This window comes from Mus caroli, chromosome 2 (assembly GCF_900094665.2).
Source record: "Mus caroli chromosome 2, CAROLI_EIJ_v1.1, whole genome shotgun sequence".
NCBI lineage: Eukaryota > Metazoa > Chordata > Mammalia > Rodentia > Muridae > Mus > Mus caroli.
Genome location: NC_034571.1, coordinates 118,510,721 through 118,525,905, shown reverse-complemented (window position 1 = coordinate 118,525,905; position 15,185 = coordinate 118,510,721). Strand labels below are relative to the sequence as shown.

Sequence of the window (15,185 nt, the reverse complement as noted above, 5' to 3'; positions counted from 1 at the left end):
CTTCCTTCCTTCCTTCCTTCCTTCCTTCCTCCCTCCCTCCCTCCCTTCCTCCCTCCCTCCCTTTCTCCTTCCCTCCCTCCCTCTTCCTTTTTTCTTCCTTCCTTCCTTTCTTCTTCCTTCCTTCTTTCTTTCTTCTTTCTTTTCTTTTTCTCATTGCACTGAACACTCATTTCTCCTTTTCATTTGTTTTCCTTTCTTCCCACCACCTCACCCTTCAGCTTCCCTCCTCCTGCCTCTCCTTCCCCCATCATTTAAAACAGATGCACTTCCTGAGTCCACAAAGAGAACTACATGGTCCCCACCCCCACCCCCGCCTTGATAGAGTAACTTGAAGCAGGGTCTCACTCTCTGTCGTTCAGGCTAGCTTCAAATTCTCTGTGATCCTCTTGCCATGTCCTTCCAGATTCTCAGGAATACATGGCTGAGTCACTGGATCCAACCAGGCCATAGACAGTCTTATGCCCAGATCCTTCTTCGCCTCTCAGGCAGCACTGCTGCAGCTGCTCTTCCTCTCTGTCTCCAGTTAACCGGCCACCCAAAACCATTTCCTCACAGCACAGAGGGGCTTGAGGAGCACTGGGAGGGCCTTTCCCCCGAAGCCTTTCTTCTTCTTTTTTGTTTAAGTCTGGTCATGACATTGATTTGAGGTTATTTTTCATGCTAGGGCAGTTCTGGCTAGCACAGGAGAGCAAATAGCTTGCCTGAGATGGTGAGTGTTGGGTGTGAGTCATATAGCTCCAAGTAGAGGAAGTGAGAAGCTCGCCATTTAGGAGACTTGTCCATTTCCTGAGTTTGAGGCAAACAAGTCAGCGGTGGTAGTGTCATCTTCAGGAAGGAGAGGTCTCTTGATTAGTATGTAAACTCTTCCATTCCGTGGTTTCCAGTTCAGTCTTGCTGTCTATCAACTACACAGGGAGTTTGTGCAAGCTAACTAAGATACACAGCTACCCGCTTCTGAGGGAAAACCAAACACTAACAAGCAAATAAACAAAACCAGGCAATGATTCCCACCCCAGGATATGTTGTAAAGGCTAAACGAGACGCTTTCTGCAAAGGCCTCAGCCCTGAACAATACTGGTTAAGATGTGATTATTGTTGACCATCAGGGACTGCATGCAGCTCTTGATTCTGTAGAAATCTTGACCAGTTCAGAACCTGGGATGTGTAACCTGCTAGAAGTTGACCCAGCTACAAAGCTAGAGACCTCTGGGACAACTGGATAAGTGAATGACTCCTCTGATACCAGTTAAAGTGAAGCAACAAGGCAGCCAGAAGCAACAGGAGAAGACTGTTCTAGGAGATGTCTTCCTTAAGCATCTGCCTGCTGATGGTGGAAGGACTAGGAGAATCTGAGGGTTCAGAGGTAGCTGCCATTTCTTGTTGACTTTTGTTGCAGAGGGGTCTTGGATGAAACCACAGGGGCCAGTTTTGACATAATCTGTGTATCTCTAAAACAGTTTTGGAATGGGTATGATTGCCATTTTTCCTCCAAACATGCATATACTTTGTACCCCTAGATCCAGATGATATGGACAGGGCTTCAGGAGTTTGGCAAATGAGAGGGACTAGCCACAACTGTCCCCAGGAAGACTCCAATTGCTCTTGAAATTTAGACAGAAACCCTGTTCTGTTTGGGGTTAATGCTGGGATGCTGGGCCTGAGAAGCTGAGTGTAGGGCGCACTGAGGAATCGGTCATGAGACCAGATTCCTCTAGTCTGTTCCAGGCTCTTCCCAAGTTCCCAGGTGTTCCATCAAGTTCTAGCACCAAGAGCAATGTTTTCTTTCTACCCTATTTCTAGACAGTGGTATTATGTAGGAGGTCTAAGTGCCTGCAAGCTCATTGGTTAAAACTGGTCACATTGCTGTTTATGCATTAAAAAAAACAGAAACCATAAAAATTCCTCTATGTGTTAGAAAGACAAGATGTGATTGGTATTTTTCTTTTTGTTCTGTTTTTAATGTTTTGGTCAATTTATGCAAAAACACTTAAAACTCAAGAAAGGGAAACCCCGAATTCTGTCATTTGGAACAAGAGCTTTTCTTTCTAGGAGTATTATCTCTGCCACCTTTGTCAATTTAAGTGACATTTCTTCTGTTTTCTCCACGGCTGGTAGCCGCAGCTTGCTGAGTAACACTGCTTAGAAGCTTCATGGAAACCTAATGATATACCAAAGCTGACAAGACGGAGCACTCAAAAATGGATCAGCATAGAGGTCAAGTTCCTGGTGGTTTAGAAAAAAAAAAAAAATTCCAGAAAGAATCTAGGTTTGAAGAGCTGCCGTCATGAGTCACTGACTTGAGAATTTTAGGTCACTTATCCATTTATAAAGGTGAAGGATCACTGAGTTGAGAGAGATTTTTTGAGTCAGGTCACAAAGCACTTCCAAAGAAAGAAACTACCGGAGATTTGCTGTCCTCACTGTCGTAGGGGTGTCTTCTGAAGAAGCTGTCATTGAGTCTTGCTGTGGTTCATGAAAATAATCTGAAGCGACACCAGGTCCAAGACAACCTATCCAAAAAAGCATTTAATCTGGGGAACATGGTTTCAGAGGGTTGGCGCCATGATTATCGTGGCAGAGAGCTTGGCAGCAGGCAGGCAGGCATAGCACTGAACAGTAGCTGAGGGCTCACATCTTGAAACTCAGCCATCAGGCAGAGTGAGAGAAGGGGTAGCAAGAGGGAGTGGGTACAGGGGGGCGGGGAGAGAGTTAGAATTGTCTTTTTGAAACTTCAAAGCCCACCCCCCAGTGACACACCTCCTCAAACAAGGCCACACCCCCTAGGTCTTCTGTACCTGACATAAGCTATAGTACTTGACATAAGATGTAGTACTTGACATAAGCTATAGTCATCTGAGAGGAGAAACCTTAATTGCTTTCAGAAAGTTGGACTGTAAGTAGGCAAGCCTACGGGGTATTTTCTTAATTAGTGATTGATGGGGGGCCGGCTCAGTCCACCATGGGTGGTGCCATCTCTGGGCTGGTGGTCCTGGGTTCTATAAGAAAGCAGGCTGAGAAAACCATGAGGAGCCAGTGAGTAAGGAGAACCTCTCCGTGACTTTAGCATCAGCTCCTGTCTCCAGGTTCCTGCCCTGTCTGAGTTCCTATTCTGGCTCCCTTCAATGACTGAAATCATAAGCCAAATAGACCCTTCCCTCCTCAGCTTGCTTTTGGTTATGTGGTTTCATCCCAGCAATAGTGACCCTAACAATGACACCTTTCCAAACAGTTGTACCAACTGAGGATTCAAACATATGAGCCCGTATGAACCATGCTCATTCATACTGTCATAAATCTAGGAAGCTGTTTCCTGCTTTTAGCCAGGCTGACCCGAAGAACTCACTGCCATAAAATGAATGCTATGACTAATTTTTAAAAAATCTGATTCTAGAGTCCACTTACGTGGCAACCGATTTCCTTTTCAACTTGCTGTTATCTATGCTACATGGTTTGGATATTGTTGTGGTTGGTCTTTGTGAATTTGACCTTATTATCCACAAATCATTTGGGAGTTCTATTATCCTCTGCTTTTATTTTATTCACATACAACTTATAGCTCAAAGGATTTAAGAGAGTCCATGAAAAACCCATCATTTACTTACCTCTCTTTTTCACTTCTGTGACTCTGGGTCAGCTATAAAAAATGCAAGCTCATGCATTCATTCAACAAACATTATTACCTAACACTGTTATCAAGGATTGTACACTCACAGAAAAACAAAACAAAAAAAACCATTGCATAGATAATTGTACACAGTACCCAAACAATTTAAGGCAGGATGTGGCACAAGTGAGGGGAATTTTAAGGCAGACTGTTTCAGAATTGGCACAAGCTGGGGGAAATCTGAGGCTGAATCCAGGAAATGAATGAAATAATTTTCACTCTGGGAGGGGCCAGCTCAATAGGAAGCAGAGTATAAATTGAAGAAGAAGATAAGAGTACTTATTTAACGAAGACCGTCCCCGAGGTTTTTAGACTGATTAAGACACATGCTCAGAGCTTCTAATTACAATAGACACTGTGAGTATATGCTGAAGGCCTACTGTGAGCTTGGTGGTGATTTAAACACAAGAAATACCCAGCAGTGGACAAAACCCAAACACCCAACAAGCAAAACCCAAAACCTTTGTCTTCATGGAACTTCTACGGAAACTGATGGCCACTAAGCCAAATGCTTAGGTGTAGATAGAGTGTTGAGAGCCATAAAGAGAAGACCAGGCGCCAAGAGGCAATACTGTTTTGTTGTTTGTTTTATGGTACTGGGGACTGAACCCAGAACCCGTGCATGTGTTCTACCATCATGGTCCTCTTTTGACTTTTTATCTTGAGACGGGGTCTCACTAAATTACTCATGCTAGAATTCGACTCTGTCCCATGTAGACTTGAACTTTCGGTCCTTTTTGCTTCTGTAGCCCAAGTAGCTGGGATTACCGGCCCGGATTAATGGCGACCAGAGAGAGCCTCATTCAAAAGGCATTTTCATTCAGGAGCCTCAAGCCAAGTCTGGAACCCTGTGCATTAAATTTGGCAACAGTGCTCCAGGCAACAGAAGCAGCAAGGCTAGAAAGGAGACTAAGAAGTTGAGTGTGCTGAGAATGTCTGGGAACTAGACTGGAGGCCAGTCTGCTGAGCCAAAAGAGGGGGAGTAGAAGGGAGAGTGGAGGCAGGGAGGGGAAGGAGAGGTGAAGGAGTTGGAAATGGGGGCCAGAGGTATGGTGTAGCCTTTTTAGAGAAGTCAGGCCTGATTGAGATTTCACGGCATATTCTGTCCAATTGCCAGCTCATTTGCCCCAGAGGTTGTCTCCTAGTTGTAAAATGCCTCCCGAAGGACTGAGAGTATACAACGGTGCCAATGTGCTTGACCCACATGCCCAGGGTCTTGGGTTCAATGTGCAGAACTTTTAATTTATTGTGTGTGAACAACATTCAGAGTTAGGTCTCCTACTGTGGGTTCCGGGATTGAAGTGTGGGAAATACTTTCAGCTTCTGAGCCATCTCATCAGACTTAAATATTTTAACGAGACAACTGTGATGGGGTAAACCAGTTCTTGAACAAACATAGCCCTTCAACTTTATGATACATATAAGTTTAACAAACCTTTTCAAAATCCTCCACATGTGTTTTTTGTGTATGTATTTGTGTGTGTGTGTATGTGTGTGTGTGTGTGTGTGTGTGTGTTTGTTTGTTAGGGATGGAACCCAGGGCTTTGTGCCTGCTAAGCAAGCTCTCTGGCCACTGAACTTTGTCCCAATCCCAAATGACTTTTTGACTTTAAGTTCAGATACATTCCCATAGACCGCACAGATCTGGCTTGGTCTGAACTCTGGTCCCATCTGCATTCCTCCCTTCTCTTCATTCATTCTCTATTTGCGTCCATTTTCTATCAGATTCTCTAGCATTTTTTCTTCTTTTTGGTTCTTTCATCTTCCCCTCTTTTGTGTGTGTGTCAGGTCCAATATCATCTCCTCAGAGGTCAACCCATCTCGAAGGTTCCATCTCCCTCTCCAGCTGCAGTTGCCATAAATAAGGCTTTATTTCCTTCACAGTATCCTCTTCATCAGTGTAACCCTTTAAAAATATGCTCATTGTTTGTCTCCCAGAAGAGCTGGTAAATTGTACCATAGCAGAGACAGTGTCTCATTTACTCTGGTATTCTCCTACCTTGTCCGGTTTCTTCCACATCACTAACTGTATGCAGATCTAGTTAACTAAATCACCATATACTGTTATTTGGAAGAACAGTCCTTGGCAGACAACACCTAGAGTACCAGGGGTCTTTACCTTAGCATAAGTACTTGTCTGCATGCAAGAGCAGCTCCGACATTCCTGGAGCTGTGACTCGTTATCCCACTACTCACCATAGGCCATGGTGATGGTGGCGGCGGTGTGGTGGACATGATGACTCTCATAAGTACTGCTTTGTTCAGAGAGGTCTGTTACTTAGCTAGCTTCCACCTTCACCCCAGGACAGAAGAGATGCTTCTCCTAACCTCCATCCATGGGAGAGCTGTGGGGGAAATACTTGGGGACTGTGACAGCATCTCCCAGAGTCTGTGAGGAATACAGGGACTTTACTGACACACCCAAGTTCCCAGGAAAAGCTTTGTGGGTATAAAAAACAGTGCAGATAAGCCTGGCTTTTTCTAATTGTAGATTTGTAGATGTATGCATTTTCCCCAGAGAAAAGGTATCCTGAAGTCCGCCATTTGCTTTGATATAGATCAAAAATAAGATGGTTTAATGGATAGACAGAGGAGAAGTTGGATGGGCAGCCATTGGATAAGAGAGTAAAAATAATGTCCTAGAGTTTGATGAGAGGGATTCTTAAAAGGTTGCCTGCCTAAGTCTCCAGGGCATCAAATTGGGAGTGGCAGTTCCCCAGAAGCATATGACTTTTGACTTCCTAATTACTTACTTGTAATATGCTGGGTGTTGGTATGGACTGGGAAGATACTACAGCATGTGAGGGAAATTACTTGGTAGAAAAAGAAGTTTCAGTAATCGTTGGAGACAATGATATTATTTTATACCTTCATAAAGACCAGGTTACAAGGCTGTGTACAGGGTAGAACTAGATTTGACTACAACTTCATTTCTTTTGTTGTAAAATTTACATCTGATGGCATGAACACATCTTTTAAAAATATATTAATTTAAAAACTTTTTTCATACAATGCATTTTGATCATGTTTTACTCTTCCCCAATTCCTCCCAGATTCTTCCCAATTCCCTACCCATTCAGCTTCATGTTTTCTCTCTTTCAAAGAAAAAAAAAGAGATAAAGCAAATACATACACACACACAAGAATAAAAACTTTGGTTTATTTATTTTTTTTTTTTTTGAGACAAGGTTTATCTTCATATCTCTGGCTATCCTGGAACTCCCTCTGTAGACCAGACTGGACTCGAACTCAGAGATCTGCCTGTGTCTGCCCTTGCTTCCCTAAGTGCTGGAATTAAAGGCATGTGCCGCCACTGCTAGACTTGTTTTCTTAGTTTTAAAGAATAGATGATCATCATAACTTTCCCTGCCATCCCCCTCACTCTCACCTTCACCCTTAATGGGTAACCTGGCATCTTATTTCAAGGAGAAAACAAAAGCTATTCAATCGCTTCAGCACTGGAGCCTAAACTTAGAGTATACGTGACTCTAGCCATACTGTATCTTCCCTTCTGTCATGTGGGCTGTCTCTAGGAAGCCAGTTTCTTCCAGTGACTTTTTATCTTGCACTTCCAAAGTCTTCAGAGAACTTGTTCCTATGTATGTGTGTGACTCTGTCTGCCTGTCTGTCTGTCTGCCTGCCTGTCTGTCTGTGTCTCTCTGTGTGTATGTGTATAGTGTTTTGGTGCCTTGCTAAGGGTTGAACCTAGATTCTTATGCATGCTAAGTGTGCAGCCTACTGCTGAACTCTATCTCTAGCAACCTGCCCCCCTTTTATTCTTGATTTGGAACTAAGAGGTAAATCTCAGGCTAGCCTTTGCCTCTAGCCCAGGCAGCTCTTGCCTTCTTCCTCCCACTGACCTCGTCTCCTTTACTTGATCTCCGTTACAGATTGTTGCTTGCTTGATCTGTTTAGAACTTGTTCTCTCAGGTCCACCTTCTCCGGCTTCAATCCTCATTCCTACTGAGCCTACATTACATCTCCTTTGGAATTACTTGCTGTGTGTGTCTTGCCCACAGGACAGGAGCGGCCTTTGCCCTTACTATAGGACAGAAGCGGCCTTTGCCCTTACTATGTCTCGTTAACAGCTGAACTTCCTTCCAGTGATTAGCCTTGTACTTAGCACTGTGAATATATTAACATTTGTTGCTAAATGAAAGAAGTCATTTGTATCACATGTAAAACAGTTCTTTAAATTTCTTTGTTTTATCTATAGATTTATTATTTTCTTCTAATAGCCAACAGCATCCTCCCTTTTAGGATTACATTACATTAATATGGCACTGTGACACTTCTTGTTTCTACAGTTCTTACACTTTACCTAAATATTGGACTTAGAATATTCCCATCAAGAACAATTTCAGTCGCAAAAAAATCATACAATATGGAATGATATTTAGAGACTCTGTATTTACATTTCCTCTTACAGATCCTTCAAAGAAGGGGAAAACCTTAAATATCATACTGCATTAATGACTTTTTAACTCAGGCTGGGTGTCTTGCAGCTAAAGACCACTGGAAGAGGCACGGCTCATCTCATCTTGCTGTCAGAAAGGAGGGTGAGCACCCGTGGCTTATGTAACTGCCCTGTATAAATAGCTTCTCTTTGTGGATCAGCCTTAAATTCCTTCTGCAGCCATTGAATCCTGAGCAAGGGTGTGTAATAGACTAAGGAATCTGACATTACACAGCTCGCACATTTTCAACACAAATGCATGTGCAACTGAAATAAAAGTGTGCATACAGTGGAGAAACAAAACCAAATACATGAAACTCTCATGTACAGGCGTAAGTGTTTCTCCATCATGTGGTTTGCAGGCCAGCCTTCATATGTCCTGTTGACATAATGCATTCTTTTTAAGCTGGCAGAAATACAGCTTCCACACTAACATAGCCAGGATCTTTACAGACCACTCTCTCTTTACAAACTTGGACTAACCAAAAAGGCTTTATGAACATCTCCCAAAGCGAGATGACGAAGCAGGTTTCTTAGACATCCTTTTCCCTTTTGCAGACATAGATCCTCTGGCCAGTGACCCTAACAGCAGCCAACTCTACTCTCTTTCTTCACTGAAGTATATATAATTCAGCTGACTGACGTTATCAAGCCGGAACTCTTGTGGAGAGCTTGTGTGTGTTGGAGGCTGCCTAACTCCCCAGAGGGAATTTACCAGTAGGGTTTAGTTTCAAGGCAAACTCTAGTCTTTAAGGAGCTGATGGATGACCTGGAGATTAAAAGGAACAATTCTTAACCATATGGGGAAAGCAGAGAAGATAATCTCTTCTTGGGTAGTTATGCAGTTTTTGGGTAAAAATAGGGTTCGAAATGGGCAAAATCAACCTGGAGTTGAGGCTAGATGTGAGTCTGAACCGGGACAGTAACATTAATTAATCATTATTTGTGGAGATTTTTTTAACAGGGCTTCTTACCTATGGCTACTCTGTGTATGCAATTTATTTGTGCACTTTTCAAAGGGCAATGTTGTTCGTTCTTTTCATTCTTTTAGAGTCTTGACAGGATCACAGGACTAGTGAGCAGCTACAAGCTCTTCCAATATCCTGACTAGGTTTTGGCTTCTGAGCAGTCTCTGAGGTCCCGGGCAAAGTGAACACATGCGTCCGGAGTTCCAGGCAGCCCAACCCTCCTAGGTGAATAGTCTTGGGAGGGGGAGGAGGTACCCAACCAGGCAGTGCCCTTGGCTGCCCGCCAGCCCTCCCCCTCCCCCCCCCCCCGCCCGCTCCCGTCGCTCCTCGGCCATCCCCGCCCCTGCGCATCTCCATTTCCTACTGCGCCTCGGCTCTTTCGGCCTCGCTCGGCTTCCGTCCCAGATGATCCCTCCCCGGGGCGGCCGCCGCCTCCCCCGCCTTGAGCTGGAGCCGCCTCCCCAGCCAGTGGCGTAGCCGAGTCGGCGTCCGGCCGGCGGTGCGGAGTGGACGGAGCCCGGCGGGACCGAGCGGGGGGCCATGGAGAAAGCGGCCCGCGGCGCTGCGCACACCGACTAGAGCCGGCGCCTGTCGCCGGCGCCATGGACCGAGCGCCGGCCGAGCAGGTACGCAAGCGCCCGGGCTGTTCTCGGGCCTCCGGGCCGGCAGGCCGCCTAAGCTGGAAGGCCGGGGGAGGTGGACCGGCGGAGCTCAGCAGCGACAGCGTTGCCCTTGCAGCAGTCTGGAGTGTATTCCTTTTATGAAGAGACTACCGTGGCTTACCCTTGTTTTCCTGTCTAGTTACTTTGCAAATAATTATTCTTTTAAAATGGAGCGAGAGTTCATGTTGAGTCCATATTCGTATTCTCACAGTAGTTCCATTAGTGGTCTGTTAGTGTTTTGATGACATCGAATTCTTTCTGGAAGAGTTGGGAGGAAGGGCTAATGGCAGGGTGAAAAATAACTTAGAAGAATACTGTCACGCTTCCTCCTCCTCCCCAGTATTTTACAGCTTCCCTGGAAACGACTTAATTTGATTGTGATTTTTGTTCGCTGTCAATTTCCCTCTTCCAGGACCTTGGCCAGTTAGTCACATAGTTGAAAGGAGAACACTGGTGACTTGCCTGTTAGTTTTGCGAATAGTTAATTAACTCGAGTAAATGAGATACCATCTCCCAAGTTTCTGTTTAAACGTAGTTAACGACAGTTTTGGTTTTAAATCGCACACTTTTCAAGCCAAAACACAGCTTTCTAATTTTGAACACTTCGTCGTTTCTGTTGTTGATTCTTGTCTTATTGTCCATTCTATCCTAGACCTCTTATGAAAGATTTCTCCTCTCTCAGCACTTTCCACAGGACCTTACCACACAGATTTAAAAAGGAAAGCAAATCTTCCAGAGATTAGAAGTTTATTTTTATTAAAGAACACCAATTACCAAGAGAAAATTGATGTGGGACCACTTGGGAAATACACACTTCACTGTGGCCCGGAGTATTATGTTACAGCTTGTAGTGAATTTATTAAAACATTATTTTTGAGAGTAATTCTGAAAAAAGAACCTGAGATTTCCAACCTTGAAGGAAAAGGAAATTTCCTTGCGCGTGTGTCTCTAATGAAAGGGTGGGATGTTTTTGTCCGTCCTGGGCACTCTGGAAGCACTAATGCATATGTATACTCACTTATGGCTCCTTTCATCTTAGAGGAAATGTAATTACCTGGTTAGATGGTAACATTTAGCATGGCTCTCCTCATGTGATTACCCTAAGAGCAAGTGTAGCAGACTATCTAGAGAGCATCCTCTTCTGTCATTCCACAAACTCCACCATGTACTTAAATCCCTGGAAGTCTGAGAGCTAGGAAAAAAAAGCCATGCAGAAGGATTTGATATCGAAGGGTTTTTGTTTGTTTGATTGTTTGTTTAAACCTCCAGTACCTCTTGCCTCAGCTTGGCCTGCAGTCAGTACAAAACAGCCTTAGTTAGGTAAAGGCCCTCAAGAAGTATTTGTGATATGTGCCAAGTTCCCATCCCCTCCCTAGTGTTTTGGTTTTTCCTTTTAAACCATTGTTGGCTTATGTTCCGCATTTCTGAAAATGCCTACAGCATTAGCTGTTGTCGTGCTTAGCAGTTTGCATAAGTCAGTTTTTTATAATTGTACTCAACACAGACTTGTTGCGTTTCAAGTTAGCCTAAGTAATAAATCCTTGGAGGACTGCACAAGAGTAACTTTAAACGTTTGTGTCTGAAGGCCTTCGTGCCATAGGCTTTATAAACCACTCTTTACATAAGCTCTTTATAAAAAGATAAACCTTACGTATGTTTATAAGGAGCAGTTCATTGGCAATAGAGTGCTAGATGGATAATCCTAACTGTACTAATGACTGAAAGTATCTTACAGCTGGAAGAACCTCTTGAGTAGTCTCTTTTACAAAGACTATTAAGTCAAAACAAGTTCTGTCAGAGTTAGCTGTTGTAAAAACAGTTATTACTTGGTATGATATTTGTGTATGTGTGTGTGTGGTGTGTGTGTGGTAGGCGTGGGGAGGTTAATGTGCATGGTGTGAATATAGAGGTCAGAGGTCGAGGTTGGGCAGATTGCCTCCTCCGCTGCTCTCTGCCTTACTTTTTGAGGCACGGTGTCTCACTGAACCCAGGGCTCACTGATGCAGCTAGGCTGGGTGGCCAGCAGACCTCAGAGATCTTCCTCTCACTGGCTTGCAGAGCTGGGATTCCAGGCCCTACTTGTGATCTAGCTTTTTGCCTGGGTGCTAAGGAGCTAGATTCAGTTGCAGTCTTTATTCTCACACAGCAGGCACTCTACGGGTGCTTCTCCATGGCCTCCCTTTTCTCAGTGATGATGATGAAGATGATGATGATAAAGCTTGTGTAAAGGGATGTGAGGAATGAGTTATGGATTCATTTGTTTAGAGCGATTCAGTGTCTCTGTTTAGGAAATCAGGTGTGTTTTGGAGTTTTAAAATAATGAGCATAGAAGTGACACTGAGGGACACTGAGTTTCACAGGCTGCTGTATAGTGTTTCAGTACTCTAACTTAACTCTAATCTTAACTTTAGTACATTCAGGTCAGACTTCTAGAAGGACCCACAAAATCACTGATTATTCTCTTCTTTCATTTGTAGAAAAACAAACACAGTGAATTCCTGGGGCTTTGTGCAGTTTTGTCACAAATAAGGATGTAAGATTGGCTGGTGAAATGGCTTGCTTGGTAAAAGTACTCGCTACCAAGTCTGATGACCTGGAGCCCACGGAGAAAGGAAGGGACCAGCTCTTGGAAGCCCTCACTATGGTCCCTGTATGCATCACATACACACATGAACACACAATAATATGATAAAAATAGAAAATTGATTGAACCCTTTGTAGCAGCACAGTCAGTTTTTCACATCTGTAGGTCCCACATCCCTGAAACACCCAGCTGGATCACAAAACAGTTGAAGAAAAAAGTTGAGTCTGTACTAAACGTGTGCAGGCTGGGTTCCCCAAACAACACAGTGTAAGCGATGCTTACATAGCTCTCAAATTTGTTAGCTGTTGTAATTAGTGGAGAGTTAGGTAAACAGTACAGTGGAGAGCGTGATGGCCTCTGTGTAAATCTTACACTCACTCCAAGACCTGAGCATCTGCGGGCCATCAAATCTGCAGTGAAGGCCCTGTCCCCATCTAGCACAGCTGGACCACTGCACTGTAAGTGTCACTATAAACCCTTATTATCCAGGGACAATTGATGGTTTTATGGGAAGTTGACAAACATACTATATTTTTAAAATAATGCTCTGAATCAGAGTGCATACATTTAGAGAAAAGATTTGGAAATTTAAGAAATTTTAAGCCTTTACATCTAAAACAAAATAAAAACCAATGACATTAGAAAAATATTAACTAAATGTAAAAGGTCAAAGGCAAAAAATAGAATGGTAGGTTATTAGAAAAGTATAATTACATATCACGCATAAACCGTGGCGTATGACTGACATGCTCTGACCCAGATGTAGTCATGAGCACTCCCTGTGTTACTGTAACCCGTGGAGTATGACTTAGGTTGTGCTCTGATACAGATGTGTAGTTGTGAAAAGGAAAATAAAATTACCCATCAAGGCAAGAGGTCAGGGGAAAAGCTTCATAGGAAGCAAGCAAGAAAATAGTGTAAAAGCAGAAACTTAACAGGTTGGATACTATGACAATTATTATTACATGTAAAAGGGTGGTTTTATTTTTGAAAACACCATCAAGTCTTAACAGGCTTTAATAGTCCTGTGGAAAAGCCCGTGGTGGGAGGTGAGTGGTCACTCTAAGTCCCCTGCCGTTTTCCTCACTGGGCTCGGGAGCCTTGAACATGGGCAAATGCCTTACTGAGACAGTGCATCCAGCAGGCATCTCATGCCCCATTCATCCCCCTGGAAGGCACTTATTTTATCTGTACCACAGGGTGTAAAAAGTATCCTAATGTTTGATGCATTTTTACCTTAACATAGAATATGGAGGTTTCATGGTCTCTTCCTGTGGGTGTGTGGGACATACTCTGAGCTTCGCTGTGGGAGACGGTCTCATCATGTTCTACTTTAGTTCTGACTTTAGGTGGGTGTCACTTTTCTGTCGCCTAATCTGGGAGATTATTTGCATCCTCCTGAGGCTTCTCTGAAGGATGCAGAGTGGGTTGTCTGCTGCACTGTGCTTATGACTGCTCTCTGCCCGCTCGCCTTGGTACAGCCTTTCCAAGCTTGAGCCAGGGTGGTTGTCATCATGGCTCTGTGATCCCTGTGCATGGCTAATGAACTCTGTTAAAGGAGGCATTTTATACTTTTATGTTCTGATAATATCTTTGGTTTCCTAGATTATTTATATAAATGGTATTTTTATTGACATTTGTTTTAATTTGTACAAAATTAAAATTAAGTGAAATGCATGGATGTTTTCACAGACAGAATTATTGAGATTTTTTATTAATTTAGGGAGTTCTGAAATCACTTGTGAAAAATACCATTTTACCCCTGAGTGGGGTGTTTGAAGCAGACAGTAAATATCAGAGTGATTATACTGTCATTGGAGTTCCTGCTTACTTTATATTTCTTGTTATTTTAGTTTTTGTATGAGTGTTTTGTCTGTGTACAGGTGCATACCTGGTGCCTGAGGGGATCAGAAGAGGGCAACAGATAGTCCAGAGCTAGAGTTACAGACAGGTTGTGAACCTCCATTTAGGTGCTGGGAATTGAATCTGGGTCCTCTGGAAGAGCAGCCAGTACCTTTAACTGCTGAGCCGCCTCTCTAGCCCGTATTTACATTTGCTTAACAGTAAGGTAACAGTTTACTTCTTTAAAATTTAATCTTTCAAAATATAGATTAAGGGGTTGGGAGACATGGCTCAGTGGTTAAGAGAGCATAGGACTCCTCAGTGGAGCCAAGTTCACTTCCCAGCACCCACATAGTGTAGCATATAGTCACCTGTGACTCTGGCTCCACAGAACTCTACCCTCTAGCTGCATGGACCCACTCACTTCCAGACAGTTGTACATACATACATATACTTAGAAATGAGAGAAACCTTTAAATATGTGTATATATAAATATGTAGATCATGAGCTATGCATGCTCGTACACACCTATGAGAGAGTGAGGCAGGGGATCGTGAGTTAAAGGCTAGCCTGGGAATACTGAGACACTTAAAGAATGGCAATAAAAACTAGTGACTAAAACATGGAATTCAAACTGAGGAGTAGTAGTATATAGAGTAACTATTCTAATTTTTCAATATTTTCAGATATTTTTCTTTGATTTCTGTACTAATATTAAGAGTTGCCAACATTTACATTTGGATTTTAAAGGATTGGTTTGCCTTCAGCATTGGTTTTTGGGCTGCAGATATATGGTAGATAACTGAAGGCTTCAAAGTCACAGTGAACAACTTTGGAAACCATGTAAAAGTGAAACTGCAGGAGAAAGCTTATCAGCCTGTTCTTTCTGATGACATCTGCCTATGCAGCCTATGCAGCCTGTGCAGCCTGTGCAGCCTGTGCAGCCTGTGCAGCCTGTGCAGCCTGTGCAGCCTGTGCAGCCTGTGCAGCCTGTGCAGCCTGTGCAGC

General features: G+C 43.5%; 1 protein-coding gene across 1 annotated transcript in view; it reads left to right on the top strand.

Moving 5' to 3' along the window:
* The first annotated feature begins 9,442 nt into the window (after window positions 1-9,442).
* Window positions 9,443-15,185, top strand: part of Secisbp2l (SECIS binding protein 2 like) — a 48,623-nt gene continuing 42,880 nt past the window's right edge. Inside the window, exon 1 of the mRNA XM_021150851.2 lies at window positions 9,443-9,714. Within this exon, the coding sequence (XP_021006510.1) occupies window positions 9,691-9,714 (24 nt within the window). The 5' untranslated portion in view covers window positions 9,443-9,690. The remainder of the gene's footprint in view (window positions 9,715-15,185) is intronic.